This window comes from Pongo pygmaeus, chromosome 6 (genome assembly GCF_028885625.2).
Source record: "Pongo pygmaeus isolate AG05252 chromosome 6, NHGRI_mPonPyg2-v2.0_pri, whole genome shotgun sequence".
NCBI lineage: Eukaryota > Metazoa > Chordata > Mammalia > Primates > Hominidae > Pongo > Pongo pygmaeus.
This window is the reverse complement of record NC_072379.2, coordinates 156,765,179-156,786,928: the sequence shown is the minus strand read 5'-3', so window position 1 is coordinate 156,786,928 and position 21,750 is coordinate 156,765,179. Positions and strand designations below refer to the sequence as shown.

Genomic DNA, 21,750 nt, shown 5'->3' with positions numbered 1-21,750 from the left:
CTCCACATCCTCTCCAACACTTGCTATCCTCCTCTTTTCGGTGGCAGCCATCCCAACAGGCACGAGGTGCCAGTGCACTGTGGTTTTGATTTGCATTTCCCTGATGGCTGATGACATTCAGCCCCTTTTCACGTACCTGCGGGCCATTTGTCTGTCTTCTTTGGAGAAATGTTTGCTCAGATCCCTTGCCCATTTTTAGTTGGGTCTTTTTGTTTGTTTGTTTGTTTGCTGATTAAATACTTAGCACTCAAAAAGGACCTAGAGTGAAGAGGCCCTGTGTTCCTCTCCATCGGTGTTGATAGGAAGCGTAGGCGGGGTGGCCATTGTTCCACACCTGTGGGTGATTTGATGGGTGAAGGAGAGAGTGAGGTTGCAGCGGGTGCATCTGTTGCTAGGGCTGACATCACAAGGTGCCGCAAACTGGTTGTTTTAAAACAACAGGAGGGCGTCCCCTCGCAGTTCTGAAGCCTGGAAGTCTGAGATCCAGGTGTGAGCAGGGCCACGCTTTCCGAAGCCTGCGGGGGAAGATCCTCACGGCCCCTGCAGCGTCCCGTGGCCGCCTGCCATGAGGGGTGTGGCATGGGTGGCCACAACGCTCCGTCTCTGCCTCTCTGCACATGGCCGCTCTCTGTGTCTGTGCCTTCTCGAGGTTCTCCCTCTTCTTCTGAGGACACAGTCACGTTGGCTTGGGACCCACCCTCGGCTCAATTGCATCTGCAAAGATCCTGTTTCCAAATAAGGCCACATTCACAGATACCAGGGATTAGGACGTCAATATAAGCTGTGGGGAGGACAGCGTTGAACCTGTAACAAACAACGATATGGTTTTTAAATCTACAGTCAGTAAACTTACTCAGTTGGGTCAAATAACAGCCGAAGTCTGCATTTCTTGTTCCTTGGGTCACTGTCCGAATTACTGAATTTCTCCACTTGCTGCTGCTGAACAGCTGTCAGGAGACCTCACAGCAAGCTGCTGTGTCCCTGCCGGGCGCGTCAAGATGGGTTAGGTTCACAGAGCCTGGCAGCAGGCTTTAACCCCAGTGTTTGGTGGTCTCTGAGAACCACTGGGCTGACCACTTCCATTCCTGCTGGAATCATAAACAGCAAAGCGCAACGTCGCTCCCCTCCCCACCCCAGGCCCACAGAGCTGGCACAGCTAGAGCCTTCAAGGGGGATGCCGAGGCCTGGGGACGCTGCACTGGAGAAGCAGCATGTAAAACCGGGGAGTGTCAGTTCTCCTCCAAAGCGTAATGCCAGCCGTTCACGCTTGGGATCCAGTGCTTGCGGCTCATTTTCAGTCCATGTTGCTGGCTTTGGTTCGATCCAGGGATGGTGGTGCCCGCTTCTGCTCCAGGAAGAGTAATCCCAGACTATAACTCTGCAGTCTGAGGGCATTGTGGGCGGCTATGGAACCCCACAGTGCCCAGGGACACTCTGCCACCAGCTACTGTCGGGGTCTGTCCCCTCCAGCACCTCCAGCCAAGTGCCTGACACACAACAGGTGCTCAGCTGTTCAGGTGCTCGGCTGTGCAGGCGCTCGGGTGTACAGGTGCTGGGGTGTCCAGGTGCTGGGGTGTGCAGGTGCTGGGGTGTGCAGGTGCTCGGCTGTGCAGGTGCTCGGGTGTGCAGGCGCTGGGGTGTGCAGGTGCTCGGGTGTGCAGGCGCTGGGGTGTGCAGGTGCTGGGGTGTGCAGGTGCTCGGGTGTGCAGGTGCTGGGGTGTGCAGGTGCTGGGGTGTGCAGGCGCTGGGGTGTGCAGGTGCTCAGCTGTTCAGGTGCTCGGCTGTGCAGGTGTTTGGGTGTGCAGGTGCTCGGGTGTGCACGTGCTCGGGTGTGCAGCTGCTGGGGTGTGCAGGGGCTCGAGTGTGCAGGGGCTCAGGTATGCAGGGGCTCGGATGTGCAGGCACTGGGGTGTGCAGGTTCTCAGCTGTTCAGGTGCTCGGCTGTGCAGGTGCTCGGCTGTGCAGGTGCTGGGATGTGCAGGTGCTCGGGTGTGCAGCTGCTGGGGTGTGCAGGGGCTCAGGTGTGCAGGGGCTCGGGTGTGCAGGTGCTGGGGTGTGCAGGTACTGGGGTGTGCAGGTGCTCGGGTGTGCAGGTGCTGGGGTGTGCAGGTGCTGGGGTGTGCAGGTGCTCGGGTGTGCAGGTGCTGGGGTGTGTGCAGGTGCTGGAGTGTGCAGGCGCTGGGGTGTGCAGGTGCTCAGCTGTTCAGGTGCTCGGGTGTGCAGGTGCTCGGGTGTGCACGTGCTCGGGTGTGCAGCTGCTGGGGTGTGCAGGGGCTCGGGTATGCAGGGGCTCAGGTGTGCAGGGTCTCGGGTGTGCAGGCGCTGGGGTGTGTAGCTGCTCAGCTGTTCAGGTGCTCGGCTGTGCAGGTGCTGGGGTGTGCAGGGGCTCGGGTGTGCAGGGACTCAGGTGTGCAGGGGCTCGGATGTGCAGGTGCTGGGGTGTGCAGGGGCTCGGGTGTGCAGGGGCTGGGGTGTGCAGGGGCTCGGGTGTGCAGGGGCTGGGGTGTGCAGGGGCTGAGGTGTGCAGGGGCTCGGGTGTGCAGCTGCTGGGGTGTGCAGGGGCTGGGGTGTGCAGGCCCTGGGGTGTGCAGGGGCTCAGGTGTGCAGGTGCTGGGGTGTGCAGGGGCTCAGGTGTGCAGGTGCTGGGGTGTGCAGGGGCTCGGGTATGCAGGTGCTGGGGTGTGCAGGGGCTCGGGTGTGCGGGGCTCGGGTGTGCGGGGCTCGGGTGTGCAGGGGCTCGGGGGTGCAGCTGCTGGGGTGTGCAGGTGCTGGGGTGTGCAGGGGCTCGGGGGTGCAGCTGCTGGGGTGTGCAGGTGCTGGGGTGTGCAGGGGCTCGGGGGTGCAGCTGCTGGGGTGTGCAGGTGCTGGGGTGTGCAGGGGCTCGGGTGTGCAGGGGTTCGGGTGTGCAGGGGCTCGGGTGTGCAAGTACTCGGCTGTGCAGGTGGCCATGGGGGCCGTGTTCTCTTACCCTTCACCAAACAGGAAGTGCTAGAAATGGTCATTTCTGGAATTCAGCCATACAGTTTTGTAAACTGCCTATTCCAATGAACTGCATTACGATTAAATAAGTACCCTGCATCATTATTTACTTCCTAAAGGAGACAGTTTTAGATTTCTCAAAGATTTGTGACACAAACCAATCTTAACTTGATTACGTCTGAAAAATCCTGTATCCAAATGAGGTCACATTCACAGGTGCCAGGGGTTAGCACTTCCGTATTTCACCTGTCAGCAAAGACCAAGCCAGTGAGAAAGAAAATAGTGAAACTTCTCCCCGATTAGAAATTGAACCTTACTTGACTGGGATTTTTACTGATTCTGCATTCCTACCAAAATCCAAATTAACTTTTTGCGATGTATTCTGAGGTTAACTGGTCAGGTGCTGCTGTTGAAGGCTGGAAACAGATGGAGAAATGCCATAGTTTTCCTCCTAGATTGAGTTGCTTTGTACCGATTCAAAGGAACACAAGATAATGTAATCAGATCCGTGAACAGCTTGTAATATTGGTACCCAATTGGGCTGCCTATTTGTTTGATTTAGTAAATTCCCCTCTCTGCTTTTATACACAGTGACCTAAAAAGAAATATTATTCCCCAGAGCGCCTTTGGGATTGTTTGTTTAAATTAAGTTTCATTTGGATTTAATCTTAACCAAATCTTCAGAGAGCCGGGAAGGCGCCCCATAATGAAGGGCGGACGCGAGAGCCAATGAGTGCGGCTTCCAGGCCATGCGGATCCCCCCAGTCGACGGGGCTCCGTAATGTCACACTTGGGCGGCACGGAGCCGAGTGCCGGATGATTAGTTTATGGTCTAGATCATTGTATTTTTATTACACTCATAAAATCTGTGTTTTTCCTCATTTTCGTAATGGCTTCCATGAGCTTCTCCACCTTCTGAAGGCACATTAAATTGTTATGTGATGGAAGTACCGATCTGGAGGAGCAGGTTTGAAAGCCTGAAAAGCCTGGCGTAAGAAACATATTTTGAATTCTCATCTTGTTGTCGGATGGGCACTAAGGAAAGAGAAAGTGCGCAAATTTGAGCATAATTCTTATTTATTTGTGGGCTTTTTGTAAATACTTCAGTTGGTTCCATTAGCTTCCGATGTAAATGTTACACAGTGAGGTGCCCTGAGGATATGACTATTTCAGCCCCATGAGAACATAAATCAATATTAAAAAAGGAAAATGTCATGTTTGTGTCTGATTCTTAAAATATAAACATGGAATTCAGTAACATGCGCTACGATGACAGCATTTTATATTTGAGATATGAGGATTTTTAAAATAACAAGGTCTTAATTGGATTTTTGTATCTGTTTTTAAAAGAAATAGAAACTATCTTGGAAACCAAATTTACATCTAAATGCAGTTGCTTATAAACATTTCTGCCAAGTTAATGTAACCCATTGCAGAAAAAGCAGACCCCTCTTCACTCTATAATTTAATATGCTAATAAAAATCTACAAATGCCACATCAGTGTGCCCCACAGGATTAATGGTTTTGGGTAATTAGGCTGTAAATGTTAAGATGTAGGTTTACAGCCACAAGTAGCCAGTTGTGTTTGCAAAGAAGCGAGGTCAGAGGACTCTGTGTCTTTGCCATTTCTGTGGGTTTAAATGTGCTTTTGTTTATTGTGTTTCAATGTGGCTAATAAGAATTAGTAAATCAATTTGGTATTTGCTTTAATCTGAATAGTGTTGCCATATTTCGGTATAAACAAATGAAATTGCAGCAGTACAGTACTGCTTTCCGTGATGTACTTTGAAAAGAAGCCTTTCGGAGGCTGCTTCTGATAGGACAGCAGCTTCACAAAGCAAAACGTTTCTCTAGGTGAGCAAAACGATGCTAGCTACCAGCAAGCGAGGGTGTTGGCACCGCCTCGAGAAGTGCTGGCTGTTATGTGTGGTGTTGTAGAAAGTTTCCTTTACAGATCAAAAGTTGGAAAGCCACACAGCTGAACCTACACCTGAGGAAGATCTAAATGGCATGGGATAAATCTGCGGGGTTTTTTTAATATTTCATGGAACATGCAAACTATGGGCCAGTGCATTCAGAGACGCTCAGGCAGCTGCTGAGTAAACATGTCTGATGAAAATGAAATAAATGTCCTGTGAATGGAATAAATTTGGACTGTGCTTCCGAGTGCAGTAATTACACATGTCACGTGGTGATGAGACAGTCACACCGCGGCCACGGGCCTTCTTTGTCCGCAGATGGTGTGGGAGAGTGGCTGTGTGGTGATCGTCATGCTGACGCCCCTCGCGGAGAACGGCATCCGGCAGTGCTACCACTACTGGCCGGATGAAGGCTCCAACCTCTACCACATCTATGAGGTACTCCGACCAGAGCCACCCAGGCCAGGACCCACCAGCTGGACGAGGACGGGCCCTGCTCCTCCTCCGAATGGGATTCGTTAGGGCCCCAGCAGCCTGGCCCCATGCAGGGAGGCTCAGCGCCCCCCATGTTCAAGGGATGGAGGCTGAGCCACCCCCGAGGGCCGCGTGCCCGTGTGGATGCTTCACACGGCTGTGTGGTCATGAACCAGACCCTGGGAATGTGGTGTGGTTTTTATTTTTTAGATTTTCTAAATCCAAATGATGACAGAGTAGAAAAAACATCCGCTTCACAGCGTGGTCCCAGTCCCATATAACAGGCCTTTAAGTGGGGTCCGTTTTTAAAAAGAACCCGGCCCCCATCCTTGATGCCAGCGCCTGAGCCGTGTGGCCTCCCCGTGGCTCTGCTTGGAGTTTCATGGCTGGATCATGTGACCTTTTTATTTGAGGATAACCTGCTGACCAGTTTATTTATCTGGCTGGATTTTCTGCCCCCATCAAGAATGAACTCAATAAACGTGGGTGATTAAGCCAGCACTAGAATGCATGCTTTGATTCTGTTTGGCATTAAAATGAGTGAGAACGCCACAGCTCCACAGTAGGAAGAGAGTTAGAGGCTTGAGTGTGAACCCTAAACCACACAGCTGTGGCTTTGGGGTTCCTGCAGAAACGCTTAGGCCCGGAAGTGCCTGCACTGGGGTTCACATCAGCACGCCTCCGTGAGCCTTTTGCTTTTCCTGCTCTAGACCCAGGTGTGCACATCTTTACGATGGAGTCTCACTTAGAGTGGAACCATTTAGCAGAACACGTAGTTGTGACGCTGCTTTTGTTGAAAAGTGTAATTTTTGTCTGGTTCCTTTTTTTGAGGGTTTATATAACATGGACATGCAAAAGACAAAAAGTAGGATAGTTTTGGATTGTAATTTTTTAAAAAATTATTTGACGCTCAAGCCCCTAAATAACATTAAGCACACACACTCGCACGGAGCTATCTTTAGTGTGTTCACATTGGGAAGGTGGGAGGGGGCCGTGAAGCCGAGGGAACCCACCTGCGCTGTAAAATGTGCCCTCTTCGCAGCACCCCCTTCTCTCATCAGATGTGGCCCTGGGCTCCTCAGTGCCTGAGGTTCGGTTCACAATGTCCACACCTGTCTCTGTCCCCCTCCCTCCTCTCCTCCCTGCCAGGTGAACCTGGTCTCCGAGCACATCTGGTGCGAGGACTTCCTGGTGAGGAGCTTCTATCTGAAGAACCTGCAGACCAACGAGACGCGCACCGTGACCCAGTTCCACTTCCTGAGTTGGTATGACCGGGGAGTCCCTTCCTCCTCAAGGTCCCTCCTGGACTTCCGCAGGTATAACGCACAGCCCGCCGGCAGGGCAATGTGCGCTGAGTGCGCCGCAGAGGGGGAGCGATGCCAGGCTTCTGTGCTTCTAAGATGCCCCTCGTGCCGAGGGCAGCGTCTGTATCAGCACTGCAGGGGGGAAGGGAAGGGAAGCGAGAGGCGGGAAGGCTCCATTAATGGCACGTGTTAATTGTAAGCGATTTTCTAGTTTCAGAGGTATTAGAATGTGAGGGGAAATAGGCATCTTCGAATTGTGGAACTAGGGCCATTATTTTTGATAAGATTCTTCAATTGACAAAGAACCTGAAGTGTATGTGCCACAGGATATTGATGGATAAAGCTCGGATTTTTAGTTGGATTCTCATCTGGCTGCGTGGATGAAAGAGGTAACGAGCGCAGGCCCGGATACCACCCCGCGTGATCTTGCAGGAAAGCCTGGAGACACTTAGCCCGTGGCTGTCTGTAGTTTTAGGGCTATTTTGAAACTGACCATTTTAAAAAAATTCAGTTTTTTGTTCATTGCTCCAGTCAGCCAGTCACCCAATAGGTTGTCTGGTTTGAGAGTGTGTTTATTGAACTGTTGAAATGAATGCTAGACTCTGTCTTACAGGAAGAAATTGACAATGAAAAAAAAGCAGCATTTAAAACCACAGCTTTGATTGTGATAAACAGTCGGTCCGCATTGGCTAGGTGGTGGTGCTTAGTGAATAAACCACCATAAGGAAAATGAAATTGTCAACAGCATCAATGACCAAGCTCTAAATTGTATAGAATATATCTTACATTTAACTGATCAGAAGTCTGCCTATTGAGGAAAAGAGATAAATATCCAAACAAGGAGAATAAGAACAAAAAATGCATTTTAATCCAGTGCCATGCCCCACTATCATAAAGTGACTTGATTCTTAACAATTACTCATCCTTGAGTCTACAGTTATGTAACTGGAGGGAGGTTAACAAGACAAGGATTGTCGTAAAGAAGCGATTTTGAATTCTCTGTGGAATTCTTGAATTTGTGTATTACAGATTCTGAAGCTTATTATGATACAATTTGTTTTGCCTTTTAGTCTACATTGAAAAGCAAAATACAGTTTTTTGTAATTTGAATCAATAGCAGTCAATCAAGAGCCTCTCCAAGGAGACACATGAATCTGGTGTCACAGCCACAACACACACTCAGTGGCCCCTGGCTGCTGTCACCTCCCCTGGGGACGCAGAGCGTGGATCCAGAGTCCTGAGTACATCCTAAAACAACTACTGTACACAGTTCCTTCCTCGTCCACCCTAATTTCCCGGCCATTATGTACATTCTCTCAATACAGATTTACTTCTAAAGACATACTATGTAGAAATCTTACATAATTTCCTGAAATAGAGTGTTCAAAAAACAGTCATTCCTGGCAAAATGGATGTAGCTACAAAGACGGCAATTCATCTTAACACCCCGTCTTTGCGTTCATCCAGTGTGTTTGCACATATATGCATATGGGCACGTTGCTACGTCCATATGCATATATGGACTGGAACATATACATCACCAACCCTCAGTGTTTACGATTCATCACCAAGAAAAATTGGATTCCCAAATTTCCCTTGCTCCAGGGTCTGAGGAGATACAGCCTAAGAAGGTTTTTGTTAAATTCAAAAGCTAATGAACCCCCAGACACGCTTTTGAAAGCCACGTCAGAGTAGAAAGCTTTTCTTGCCTGCCTTACCTGGCACCGCCCAGCGTTTCGGCCAAGGCCGCCTTTCATGTGTTATCTGGACGGTGGGTTTGAGTGAACACATTCTCAGAAAGCTTCACACTTAGACAAGCATTGCCGGTGGCTGGTTTTCTCTATAAAATAGCCACCCCGATTTCAGCGACTGGAAAGGTGAGACCCCTTCTGAAGACACCGGCCATCTTCATGCTGCAGCATTTCTTATCTTTGAACAATAGACGACGCGTTCTCACTCTGGCCTGGCGCGTTCGCCAGGCACCGAGATGTGTAATTAAATATTTCTGGAGCCCAGAGGGAGCACATTTACACTTTAAAGAGAAACTGCTAAGAGATAATTAGCATCACATGTGAGGGCTTTGCTTTAAAAACTCTCTCTCTCTCTCTCTGTATTATTACTCTCTCCCTTCTTGCTGTGTGCAATGGCGCTCACTAACGCTGCTCACGGTAAAACGGACAGACCCTTACCTTGCCAGCTAATTAGCGGTGGCCAGTGTCATTTTTGTGATGTTGCAGCTAGTAATATGAGCCCAGTTGCATAGTCACAAAAGTGATCATTGGAAACTGTGACTGTACTGCAGGGGCGATGTGGGAAGCCCCTTTTCTGAGCCTCTAACGACCTCTGACCTTGCTTGCTGGTGCTTTGCATGATGGTGCGCTCTCGCCCGGTGACCCCTGGGTTGGTTTGTATCACTAATCGTTCTTTCTCAGTGAATTCCTGTTGTGGAAGTTTCTATAATATCAACTTTTCTTACTGTTGGAGACCTTTTGCTCACTGATGCTTTGTTCTGATGGAGTCAAATGAGACAGCTGTGTCACCTTCCTGAATAACTCATGGTCTACATCTTGGGTCAACCGGATGAACTCTTGTGTTCAATATGTCGTGGTTTTCCTCTCTATTTGTGATGCTTTGCGTGTAATAATACAACTGCATGATCCTTTGTAAATAAAGTCCTCAGCCATGCCACACCCTGTATCTACACTGCACATGTCCTTGACTGCCTGTGGGTTTTTGTAAATAGGTTGAGCACAAGGTGGGGGCTGGTACGGATATGAAAATTACAGCAAAACCTTCCCAAGGCCACCAGGCACAACATGTCAGAGAAAATGGTATCTTCTGTACACCGTGAGATAGAGACAGGAGTTTTGGGAGTGGGGAAGCAGGTTGAGGCCATCATAGCCACAAATTCACTCGCTAGGAGCATTTCCCAGCCAGGGGGGTTATTATTGCATTTTGCCAAAGCAGGAGCTGACCAGCTATCCATGAGCCACCGCTGTCTACTGATTTCTTACATTGGCCTTTCCTCAAACCAGCACACTTTCTTAAAGGGTACCTGGTTTGGGGTTTGGGGTTTGGTTTGTTTTACTGTCCCTTTTTTGTGTGTACTTGGTCTCATGAGGAAAAAATGAGCAACCCCTGGTAACTGGCTGGTGTGGACCTAGAAGCTGAGTTTAGTCTCTGCGTAGAGTGGACCACGAGGCGTGAAACACAGCAGGAAGCTGGAGGAGCGGAACTGAGGTCATTCCCATTTGCAAGATTCAGAGGCTGAGCCACGGCCAGTAAACTCCTCTGCCAAAGGCAAAAGGCCTTTCAAAGCAAAGCTATTCACCATTTGGTCTGATAGTTGAGCCTGCTTGATTCTACACGTGCACACGTGTGCACATACGTCCTCACGTCACGCACATGCGTGCAGTCTCGTGCACACACACATGGTCTTTACCAAGCTGGAGGGCTTCCCACCCCTGTGCTGGGGTGCACCCCTGGGGCCTGGTATCCATTCTGTCATCAGGAGCCCTCGATGCTTTACAGCCTGAGTCAGGAATGGAAAATTGTAGAAGTAGACATGAGTGGGTCTGTTTTCCAACCTGTTTATTCTCCAGGGACCAAGAATGTTCAAGGCACTCTGGCATACAAGTGTTGTTGCCTTTAAGGAGTTCACTGTTGCGTTCCCCACCTCTCCCCAAAGCCTTTGCACCACCGTGTGCCCCGGAACAACAACAAACGCCTCTAACAGAAACGGCGATGCGGCCCTAGAGGCCCTTGCTGGTTGTGCCTGTGTCTGAGCCCGCACCATATTTGGGCATCAGCCTCGTGTTTCACAGACCAGAGGGCACCACAGATCAAGTGCGTCCTGGCTAGGCTGTGGCCGTGGCCCATCTGCAGGTGGGCACGCCGAGTCCAGGCGCTGCAACTGCTCCTTCAGCTCCCATGGTGCCCTCCAGACTGGGCGTTCACACTCCCGTCAGAAGGGCCTTGTTCTGGTAACTCCTCGGGGAATAGGAAGAGAGGAGGAGAAAGCTCTGTGGTTTGGGCTCCGCCGTATTCAAGCATCCCTCCACTCATGCTCACTGGACACTCACCTCCCCTCTCCCTCCACGGCCACCCTGCCCCTCCTGGCTTCAAAGATTTGTAGCAAAGCACCAGCTGATGGAATGTTTACTTTCCACGGACTCTTTGGTGCTGGATAGGCAAGCCTTTGCAAAGAAACGTGACATTTTCCCATTTATGGTCCATACTTCCATTTTTCTTAATTTGTTTCTTGTAGGAGTTCATGCAGCACATTGTAGAACACTCCCCTTCACACATGCTTTATTCCAATAACCCGAGGTTCCGCCTTTATTTTAATTTTACCTATTCAGAAATAGTTCACTGACAACTTTAATGGACTTCATAAACATGTTTTGTTGTTTCACTGAATTAAAAAAAAAAACACCTGGAGTTTATACAGTGAATTTTAAATCAGTCCTCTGTTTTGATTTAGGGGTTGGTTATGAAATCTTAAATGTATGCTCATTTCTAATTTTCACAACTTCTGATCTAAACTCTGCACAATGAAGTTGTTTGTATACTCAAAGTTATAAACATGGAAGGGACTTGTCTTGGACTTCATAGAGGTTTCTCCGTAATTTAGATATCTTTACCAAAAGCTGACAGGTCACAAATGCCCTTGAAGATGCTGTTTTTAGACAGTATGGAAATAACAGTTTCCAATATGATGTCTGGACTGTAAGAAATTTTGAGCATAAATTGCAAAACTCAAAGATTTTAGTGAAGAATCAAGATGTAGTGTAGCAAAAGGTCAAGTCAACATAAGCAGAAACAGAAAGAGGAGAGCCTGCAGCGGTGGGACGGGCGGGACAGGCCGGGAGTCCACTGGTTCAAAGCCTGGCACCCCTCCTTGGAAGAAGAAAGCAGTGTAAAGGTGTAACATTGGTTTTAAAGCTCCGATTAATAACGTCATGTTGAGAAGAATAAATGTTTGATATTATGTGTATAATTTTTATTTTCTCTGTCAGAACAAGCGATTGCAAAATGATATCAAACACACAAGACCTTGTGGTTTGTTTTAATAGTTGTTTTGGATAACGCAAAGTCTCAGTACACAACTATAATTTTTATATCTCTTTTTATTTCAGAAAAGTAAACAAGTGCTACAGGGGCCGTTCTTGTCCAATAATTGTTCACTGCAGGCAAGTACAACTTTTAATGGATTAAGAAGTTTTGGCTACCTCAAAAAATAATCTATGCAATTAAATCTATGCAATTAAATACAGTAGCTTAACTTTCTAATTGCTTAATAAATATAACTAACTGGCACTTCTAAAGGAAACCAAAAATATAAACTTACTTTTCTAGCCATTTGGGTAAATACAATTGGGCATTGCTTGTATTATCTGTATAAACTGCACATGGCTTGCTTTTTTTTTTTTTTTTTTTTTTTTACTCTATCACCCAGGCTGCAGTGCAGTGGCATGATCTCGTCAGGCTCACTGCAGCCTCCACCTCCCAGGATCAAGTGATTGCGCCCACCACCACGCCCGGCTAATTTTTTTTGTATTTTTGGTAGAGATGAGGTTTCACCATTTGGTCAGGCTGGTCTCCAACTCCTGATGTCAAATGATCCACCCACCTCAGCCTCCCAAAGTGCTGGGATTACAGGCGTGAGCCACCGCGCCAGGCCTCACACGGTGTATTTTCTAGCAGCCCACGGTGCAGTGTTCTGCCTTCTACTCACCCATGAGCACGTCCTGCCACCTTACTTGTTCTTAAACCCTGTGGCGCCATGACACAGAAACATCGAGACAATGGTTTCAGCCTGTTGCATTGTCTCAGCCACCAGGACGTTCAGCAGAGGCTTGGAACCCTCTGCAGATGGTGAGAAATGCTTGGGGCCAGTTATGAACAGGGATGAAATCTGTCATTACAGGAGGTACAGTCACCTCCAGTTTATCATGTGGGTTCAGGCCTCTGGGTAAAAATTCAGTGACTCATATCCCTAAGTAGGTTAAAACCACACCAGTAAGAATAGATTTTACACAAAGAAAACTCAACCTAATAGTACTGTCTCTGCTGCACTTGATACCCAACTCCTTTTGGTGAGGAACTCATATTCCGTTTTTCTAGAACTGTCTTATAGAATGTTCCTTCTGCCTGGAATAAAAAGGAAACCTGTCTCTAAACGACAAACACCAAATCTGTCAAATCCAGTCAAGAAGCATGTGTGTTTTGTGTGTGCATTCCTGTCTATGAGAGAGGAGGATGAAAATAGATTACGGTTTGTTATCCTCACAGAGTAGAGTAGAACATCTTTTACCCACAAATGTATCAAGACAAGCAACACTTAGTTGGAAGATTTTTGTAGTATATCTTAAAATATTCATGTGAATATATGCTGTGTATAGGAGACAAGTGAGAAAGGCACTCAGCAACCAGAATGCTCACCGTGGCCCTTTGAAATGAGCAGTGAGGGTTACGTGGTGGCCCAGGCCAACCGCCTCTCCTCCTTGGTGATGCGGTGAGGGTGTGAGGATGTGGACGTGCCGTTTTTGAAACGTTTACCGTCCCAACTGCAGCTTTTTTCAACCATTTGTTTGAGGAAACATGTTAAAGCCAAAATGCGCTGATTCTTTACGATCAAAAGATCACCTCTAGGCTTCCAGTCATTTCTTGGGATCACAGATGGCATAGAAAGCAGAACTGAAAGCGTGATATCTGCTGGGTAGTCACATCTTTCTTGAAGTCTTGAAATGGAAACATTTATTCATTTTCCAGAAAGTCACAATTGATTTTGCTAGGATTATAAATGTAAAAATGTCCTCTGTTTAAAAGCCAGTCATGGGTATGAGCACGAGCCCTGTGTACTTTTAAGAAGGTCTCTCAAACTCATGCAACCCAGTGACAGCGTCTGCACGGGAGCAGGAAATGACTTCACACATTCCTCACGAGAAAAGGATGATCCTGAGGCTACTCTTCCTCCAGAAAAAAAGGGAATTTTTTTTTCCTTTGCTACTGTTGAAGTATTATTCAAAACATTTTTACAACTCTAGCCCAGATGGTAAATATTCCAATTATAGCTGGTGGGATGAGAACGAGATGAAATGAGAGTGCTTTTTAAAGAATGTGATTGAGTAACGACTGTTATGTCAATTTCTCCTTCTGAGAGGGAGGACCTGCGTTTAGAAAGGGTGGCAGGCAGCCTAGGGGGATGTGTCTGAGGTGTCCCTGCCTGCATGAGCCAGTGGGGACCAGCGCCCAGCGCCCTCCCCTCTCCGCTCGGAAGGTTGCCCGGCAACCCTAGAGAAGGCACCTTGCAGATATTTTCAATACAAATGCCATCAACTCTGACACAGACAAACGCTTAGTTCATTTTGTTCTGGCAAAATTTACCACATCTTTGGCCAAAGACGAGGGAACAAGCAAGAGGGAATCACATCTGAGCACAGCAGCTCATCCCACAAGCTGCTCAGAGGCTCGAAGCCCCCGGCGGCCTCCCTTCTCCCCCCACTTGGATTCTCCCAGCCCGCGTCCTTCCTCCCCCTCTGACATCCGCCATCCTTTCCTCTTGCCGGCCCCAGTAAGCATGAAGGAAATGGACTGTCACTAGCTTTGTTGTGGGTCGGGCTTCCGTGTGGACGGCAGCACTTTCATTTCTCTCCTTCTGTTGGCAGTGATGGTGCAGGCCGGAGCGGCACCTACGTCCTGATCGACATGGTTCTCAACAAGATGGCCAAAGGTGAGACACAGACACTGCCGCTTTGTTGTGGCTCAGAGCTGGGATGGCGTTGCTATGGCAACGTAGGGTGCAGTGTTCACGGGAGGCCCTGGAAAAAATTCGCTGGTTGTTGTCTCTCTGCTGGGCCGTAGGAAGGTGGTTTGCGGCCAGCACATCTGCTTCTGAGGCTGGTCCTCTGTTACCCGCCTCGGTGTGCCGAGCACGCAGTGGGTCCTCTCTTACCTGTCTGTGTGTGCCGAGCACGCAGTGGGTCCTCTGTTACCCGCCTCTGCATGCCGAGCACGCAGTGGGTCCTCTGTTACCCGCCTCTGTGTGCCGAGCACGCAGTGGGTCCTCTGTTACCCACCTCTGTGTGCCGAGCACGCAGTGGGTCCTCTCTTACCTGTCTGTGTGTGCCAAGCACGCAGTGGATCCTCTCTTACCTGTCTGTGTGTGCCGAGCACGCAGTGGGTCCTCTGTTACCCGCCTCTGTGTGCCGAGCACACAGTGGGCCCTCTCTTACCTGTCTGTGTGTGCCGAGCACGCAGTGGGTCCTCTGTTACCTGCCTCTGTGCCGAGCACGCAGTGGGTCCTCTCTTACCTGCCTCGGTGTGCCGAGCACGCAGTGGGTCCTCTGTTACCCGCCTCTGTGTGCCGAGCACGCAGTGGGTCCTCTGTTACCTGCCTCGGTGTGCCGAGCACACAGTGGGTCCTTTACAGGTGTTTGCTGCATACACTGCAGCGTTAACCTCAGAGCCACCGAGAAGCCACCCTCGGGTCCTTCAGTGTTGTTGCAGTGCAGAATGTCGCTCCAGTATTTGGTGTAACTCCACTGTTGTTAAAACGGTATTCACACTAGAGGCACACTAAAAATATCCGTTAGTAATTGCCATCAAATGTCAATCACCCCATCTCAAATGAGCCTTTCAGCCCTCTTTGTGAATGTCCTTCTTATCTAGGGAATCTCTGTGCATGCTGTGGGAGGCGTTCCTCTCAGAGACAGGTGGGGAGTCTTAGACTTGAGGCCTGTGGTGGGAGAAGGACAGATGTGGCAGAGTGGCAGCATGCTCAGACGGCGTGGGGTGTCTTAGATTTGAGGCCTGTGGTGGGAGAAGGACAGGTTTGGCAGAGTGGCAGCATGCTCAGACGGCGTGGGGTGTCTTAGACGTGAGGCGCAGGTTCGAGGATGGGTCCAGCAGCAGCGTGGGAGAACAGATCTGCGCACGGGTCTGGCTCTGCCAGCGATGAGGTTTATCACTTTGGACAGAGCTTTTAACCTCTCTGGGATCCAATTTTCTCCTACAAAAGCATGGGGATTGAACTCTGGCATTTCTCAAAAAGTGGTCTCCAGAACACCCAACCTCTAAGGTCATCTCTTTAAATAGGGGCCAGAGAGAAGGCTCCCCAGCCAGGTGAGCTTGAGAGGAGGCACACACTGAGTCTGCTCCTTGGGCATCACAGGGCAGGTGTGCATGGAGAGGCCCCAAGGAGTCCAGGGCAGAGAGATGTGTCCAGCTTCCCTTCAGTTGGCGCCTCCGACACTTACTTGAGAAGAGTCTGCATTAGCCTTGCGATACCCATTAGCGTCCCATGAAGGCGGGAGGCACCCAGGTGGTAGCATCCCACGGTCTCTTTCCCAGCTGTGAATAAACAATTCCCTTTGTCGCAACACACACACGCGTATATGTGTTCATACAGAGACCTCCGCCTTCCAGAACATCCATTCTTCACCACTGGCCCAGTGACAGGAGCAGGCATTGATTATAGAAACAAGTTTCTACGCACTTCCACGAATGCCAGCAATTTTAAAATAAGCATTTTCCTTACTTCATTTTCTTCTGGTTAAAAAAAAGACATAAATATGTGAAGATAAAACAACACCCATGGCTTTACGCAGAAGGACTGGAGAGCCTGGGCAAGTTCTCCAGCGTCCTGCAGCAGAGGGGAGGGCTGCAGCCCCGCCCCACACCCCACACCTACCCAACACCACCAGCATCCTTTGCTGGCTGCTGGGGAGAAATGAAATCAGTTTTTGTGCCACCAGATATCATTTTAAACACCCAAGATTAGTTTAGTGGTAGGAATATGCAAACAAAAACAAAATGCAAACACTCTGATAATACTTTTAATCCTTTTATTTTGTTTTGGACATGACACAATCCTAACTTTTTGTCATTTAAAAGTCCATTTTTTCCTTGTCCATTAATGCTGCTGTGTCTTATCGAATATTTCTTTTCCTTTCCAAATTTACAGCTATCGGAGCTCAGAGCCATCCATGGAATTTGTATTTCTCCCCTTTTCATGGGCCCTCCCTTCTTTCTCTCTCTCAGACATAAAGATTTTTCTTCTCTTAAACCAAAATGTCTTCAGAACATTGCAGATCATTTGATGTAAGTGTTTCTGACCAAGCCTATGTTTGTGAACGTGTGATGTGATGAGTTGCTGGGGGCACCTGTGTTTCCAATGGAACCTGCCCATCGAGGGACCAGAAGCACAGGCAGGCGGCCAGACGCAGGTGGCCCCAGTGTGCATCTCCACAAGGACAGGATGGAGCCTGGGTTCTGAGTGGCTCAGGTTCGCTCCACAGAGAAGGAAACATGGAGAAGTGTGTCCTGGCCTCAAGACCCCGGTGCAGGGGGCAGGGCTGGCATATTGTGCAGGCACCTGAGCCGCTGTTCTCTGGCTCCATTGTGGCATATGATGTCAATTCCACTTTGAGAGTGGGCTCAGCTTTGGACAATACACATGCAGCCATGTGGAACTGGCCAAGGAGGGCCGGCTTGGGGCCTTTTCTGAGATTGGTGACCTCCCTCCTGTTCTTGACCTTCTTCTCTTTCCCTGGGGTGTGTGTGGTGTGAAATTCCCTGACCCGGGTCCCAGGCCACGGTCTCAGGAGAGATCAAAGGGCAGGAGGCCCCTCTGCCGGCTGAGGTGGGCCTTTCCCAGGCCTCCACACTGAGAGGCGCCAGGGTTTTGTTCGGGTGCAGGCTGGGCTCTGCCCGTGTGGCCGGGCGTCTTTGTCTGGCCTGAGAAGCTGGAGGCCCCCTTTGCAGACCCAGCGTTTCTCAAATGATCAAAGGCCCAGAGCCCTGGACGTGAAACCTTTCTTCCCGTTTCCCTTTCTGTAAAGGAATGCATTGCAGAAGACCAGAGAACACCCTTCCCAAGCTTCCCGGGCAGTCGGGCAGTGCCAGCGCTGATGTTAGGACCCTCCAGTCCTGTGTACAAGGCCTCTGCGTGCTTTTAGCTCCACCAGCTGTGGCCACAGACAGCAGAGCAGCACTTGCCCACACAGCCCATCAGGGATTAAGGCCTTTGGGCCTGGTTTAAGGGCCTTTAAAAGCAAACTCAGAATAGTTGAAGTTCTTTCTCTACTGTCTAGTTCAGCAGCAAGTAGACAATGGTGCAGTTTGGAATGAAAGTCAACAGGCTCATGTTCTGCAAAGGGTTTTGTGGTGGGAAAGAAGCGCTTACACACGTCATTTCTGTTGCAGCAGATGCGTTTCTAACTCATTGATAATAGATGATTGTGTAGGAATCTGTTTTTAGGTAACCTATTCCTCTCTCATTGAAGGGCTTGGCTCACATGTAGCAAAAAATGATTTTTTCAAGCAAGATATTTTCCAAGGTTGTGCTTTTTACATTTTTGTCAGTGACTTCACTTACTGAGGGTATTTTTCTACTTCCCCACAATTTTTTAAAGGGATGAGGAGCAACCAGCACTGAGGGGGGGCTCCCCAGAGATCAGGTCAGCTGAGCCATTCTGGGCAGGGTCAGGCTTCACTCCCCGGGGGCCAGCACAGAAATGCAGTGGCCGAGAAGTGTGGCTGAACTTCCACGGCGTTCCCAGCAGGGTCTGCGCCTGGGCTGGAAGAGGGTGCCTGTGGGGCCCCAGGTACCATGGAGGCCATGCCAAGCAGACGCCGTATGGCCCCCCAGTGGCTGTGGCTGTTGACAAGGTGCAGAGTGCGTGTGGGGGGACTCATTTCTTTTGTCTGGCAGGAGCCACAGACCGGGAATTTTGTGTTCCAATATGAATCTCCACGGCTTGTGAGCCCATGCTGTAGCGACCTTTTAAACTTCAGCTGGCTAGGAGTACGCTCCTAAGTCGTCTCACGGCGTGAATGTGAGTGGACGGTGGGGTGTCCACACAGGCATACACCCAGCTCTCAGATCCAGCGACTGGACCCGGGTACTATTTTGTGTGTGGATACACATCTCCTTGCCTACAGGGATGGATCATTTCTGTTCTTTGTTTCCGTGAATCTGACTATACTACACACCTCATCTAAGTGGAGTGATACAGTGTCTGTGCTTCTGTGACTGGTATATGTCACTTTGCATAATGCCTTCAAGGTTGGCCTGTGTTGTGATGTGTGTCAGCACTAACTTCCTTTTTTTTTTTTTTTTTTTTTTTTTTGAGACAGAGTCTCGCTCCATTGTCCAGGCTGGAGTGCAGTGGCACGATCTTGGCTCACTGCAAGCTCCGCCTCCCGGGTTCACGCCATTCTCCTGCCTCAGCCTCCCGAGTAGCTGGGATTACAGGCACCCGCCACCACGCCTGGTGAATTTTTTGCATTTTTAGTAGAGACGGAGTCTCACCATGTTCGCCAGGATGGTCTCGATCTCCTGACCTCGTGATCTGCCCGCCTCGGCCTCCCAAAGTGCTGGGATTACAGGTGTGACCGCACCCGGCCACTAACTTCCTTTTTATGACTGACTCATATTCCATGGCATGGATGGACCACACTTTGTGGATTCATTTGCATATTAATGGACATTGCCGTTGTCTCCAGCTTTGGGCTGTTGTGAATAATCCTGCTGTGAATGTGGATGTGCAGGTGTCCACCCACATCCCTGGATGTGTCCCTGGGGCGGAATCGCCACATCCACCGTAATTCTCTTACCTCTTGGCTGTTTGATTACAGCCATCCCAGTGGATGTGAGTGGATCTCGTTGTGGTTTTAACATGCATTTCCCTAACAACTAATGATGTTAACATCTTTTAATGGCTTATTGGCCATTTGTATATCAACTTGAGCAAAACAGACATTTCAAGTCCCTTGCCCATTTCTGAAGTGGGCTGTTTGTTTTTTTTATTGTTGAATTCTAAGAGTTCTTTATATATTCTGAATACTACTCCCTTATCAGATATGTAATTTGCAAGAATTTTCTCCCATTACATCGGGGTTTTTTACTCTGTTGATAGTGTCTTTGTTACGCAAAAGTGTTCAATTTTGATGAAGTCCAGTTTACTTTTTAAAAAATATTTTTCTTGTGGCTCACACCTGTAATCCCAGCACTTTGGGAGGCTGAGGCGGGTGGATCACCTGAGATCAGGAGTTCGAGACCAGCCTGGCCAACATGGCAAAACCCAGTCTCTACTAAAAATACAAAAATTAGCCAGGTGTGGTGGCACATGCTACTCAGGAGGCTGAGGCAGGAGAATCACTTGAACCCGGGAGGCGGAGGTTGCAGTGAGCTGAGATCACGCCATTGCACTCCAGCCTGGGCAACAAGAAAGAAACTCCATCTCAAAAATATATTTTTTTTTCTTGTGCTTTTAGTATCATACCCAAGATATTTTGGCCAAATCCAAGGTCACAAAGACCTTCTCCTATCTTTTCTTAGATCTCCTCCCATATTTTCTTAACTTTTAAGGGCAGGTCCAAGTAGTAGATGGAAAGTTGCCTGTGGGAAGCGAGACGGGCCATGGAGCAGAGAGCCTGCCACCTGGAGTGTGTGCAGGAGCACGTGGCTCCTGATCTGCTGTGCGTGGTGATGCGGGAGCACGTGGGTCCTGATCTGCTGTGTGTGGTGACACAGGAGCACGTAGGTCCTGATCTGCTGTGCGTGGTGACGTGGGAGCACGTGGCTCCTGATCTGCTGTGCGTGGTGATAGCAGAATGTCTTTATCAAATCGTGTTTTGTGGCTCCCCGGACTTTGAAGGCCAGCAGCCCTCCAGAGCTGCCTTGTTCCATACAGTAGCCACATGTGGTTCCTTAGAGTCACTAAAATTGGATAAAGTTTACAAGTCAGCTCTTCAGTTGTACTAGCTGCGTGACAAAGCCACGGTGGCTACACCAGGCGGTGAAGCTGGAAGCCACTCCTGCCCCCACAGCAGGTCCTGGGGGGCCACACGGCTCCAAGGTGGCACTACGGTGGCTCCTGACTGCACCCTCACCCTCTTCTCATTTCTCTGGGCCCAGCCCCATCACCCCTCCTGTGCTGGTCTCCCTGCTCCATTTTCTCCTCCTGATCAGGTCTCACACAGCAGTCAGTAAGATGCTTTAGAGAGAAAGACCTTGGGTGCCTGCCTCGGCCCTGGAGCTGACCCCAGAGCCCTGGGCAAGCTGGCCACTGCCGATCCCCCTTGGTGGGCCACTCTGCCTCCTTTGGCTCCAGGACTCAGGGCTTTGCAGGTTCTTTTCTGTGGCGTGGGGGGCGCACCCTTCCCCTCCCCAGGGCACATCGCCCACCCTCTGTCCTCTCTGGAGTCCCACTGGTCCGTTCCTTCTCTGGCAGATGCCAGGGTAAACCGTGAAAGTGTGGTTCCAGCTGATGGCAGGGCAGCGTCCACTGCATGCCGGGTCCATGCTGATGCTGGTTTGGTACCTACTGCCTGCCCCGTGGGTTCTGAGATCCAAACAGAGAAGCCCCATCCCCCTGCCGCATCTTCCTGCTCTGCCAAGAGACAGGTAAGGAGTCTGTGGCTGCAGGGCGGTGGAGAGCAGATGAGAACACTCCCAGATGCAGAGATGACAGCTTCACTCACGGGCTCTCCCAGGGCTCAGGAGGACCCACAGAACGCTTTTCACTGAATGGAAGGGGGCCCGAGGGGCCCTGCGTTCTGACCACTCTGTTGCAAGCTGAGGAAGCAGTTCTGGGAGGTTGGGTAACTTGCCTCAAGGCCTCCGGTCAGCCGGGGTCAGATGCAGAACACTGCTCAGTCTGCAAAGGCTCAGGGCCCCAGAGGGAGGTTGGTGGAAGGTACACGACCCCAGGGACGGTGCTCAGAGGCACAGCGTGGTGTGTTCCAGGGCTCCAGGGACAGAGGGGCAGCTTCGCTGGGGAGTTCCTTTGGGGCTCTCATGGGAACTACTGGAGGAAAAGGAAACTGAGGGCCAGTGGTGAAGAGTCTGGGCCGCCGAGCTCAGCTCTCTCTGGGCACAGCCTGCAATCTGCAGGGAAGTGGGAGAACCCAGGCAGGTGCTGAGGGACCAGCCAGGCAGTGCAGGACCCGAGGGCTGAGGGGATGGCACGGCCAGGCAGTGCAGAACCAGATGACTGGGGGATCAGCCGGGCAGTGCGGGACCAAGAGGGCCGGGGAATGGAGCTGGTACTGAAGAACAGGCCAG

At 50.0% G+C, this 21,750-nt stretch overlaps 1 protein-coding gene across 3 annotated transcripts in view; it reads left to right on the top strand.

Annotated features, from left to right (window-relative positions):
* The window catches only part of PTPRN2 (protein tyrosine phosphatase receptor type N2), a 1,025,817-nt gene that overhangs the window by 981,287 nt on the left and 22,780 nt on the right, over positions 1-21,750 (top strand). For all 3 annotated transcript variants that reach the window (XM_054495208.1, XM_054495209.1, XM_054495207.1), the window contains 4 exons: positions 5,218-5,337; positions 6,523-6,689; positions 11,816-11,869; positions 14,348-14,412. In XM_054495208.1, the coding sequence (XP_054351183.1) occupies positions 5,218-5,337; positions 6,523-6,689; positions 11,816-11,869; positions 14,348-14,412 (406 nt within the window). The remainder of the gene's footprint in view (positions 1-5,217; positions 5,338-6,522; positions 6,690-11,815; positions 11,870-14,347; positions 14,413-21,750) is intronic.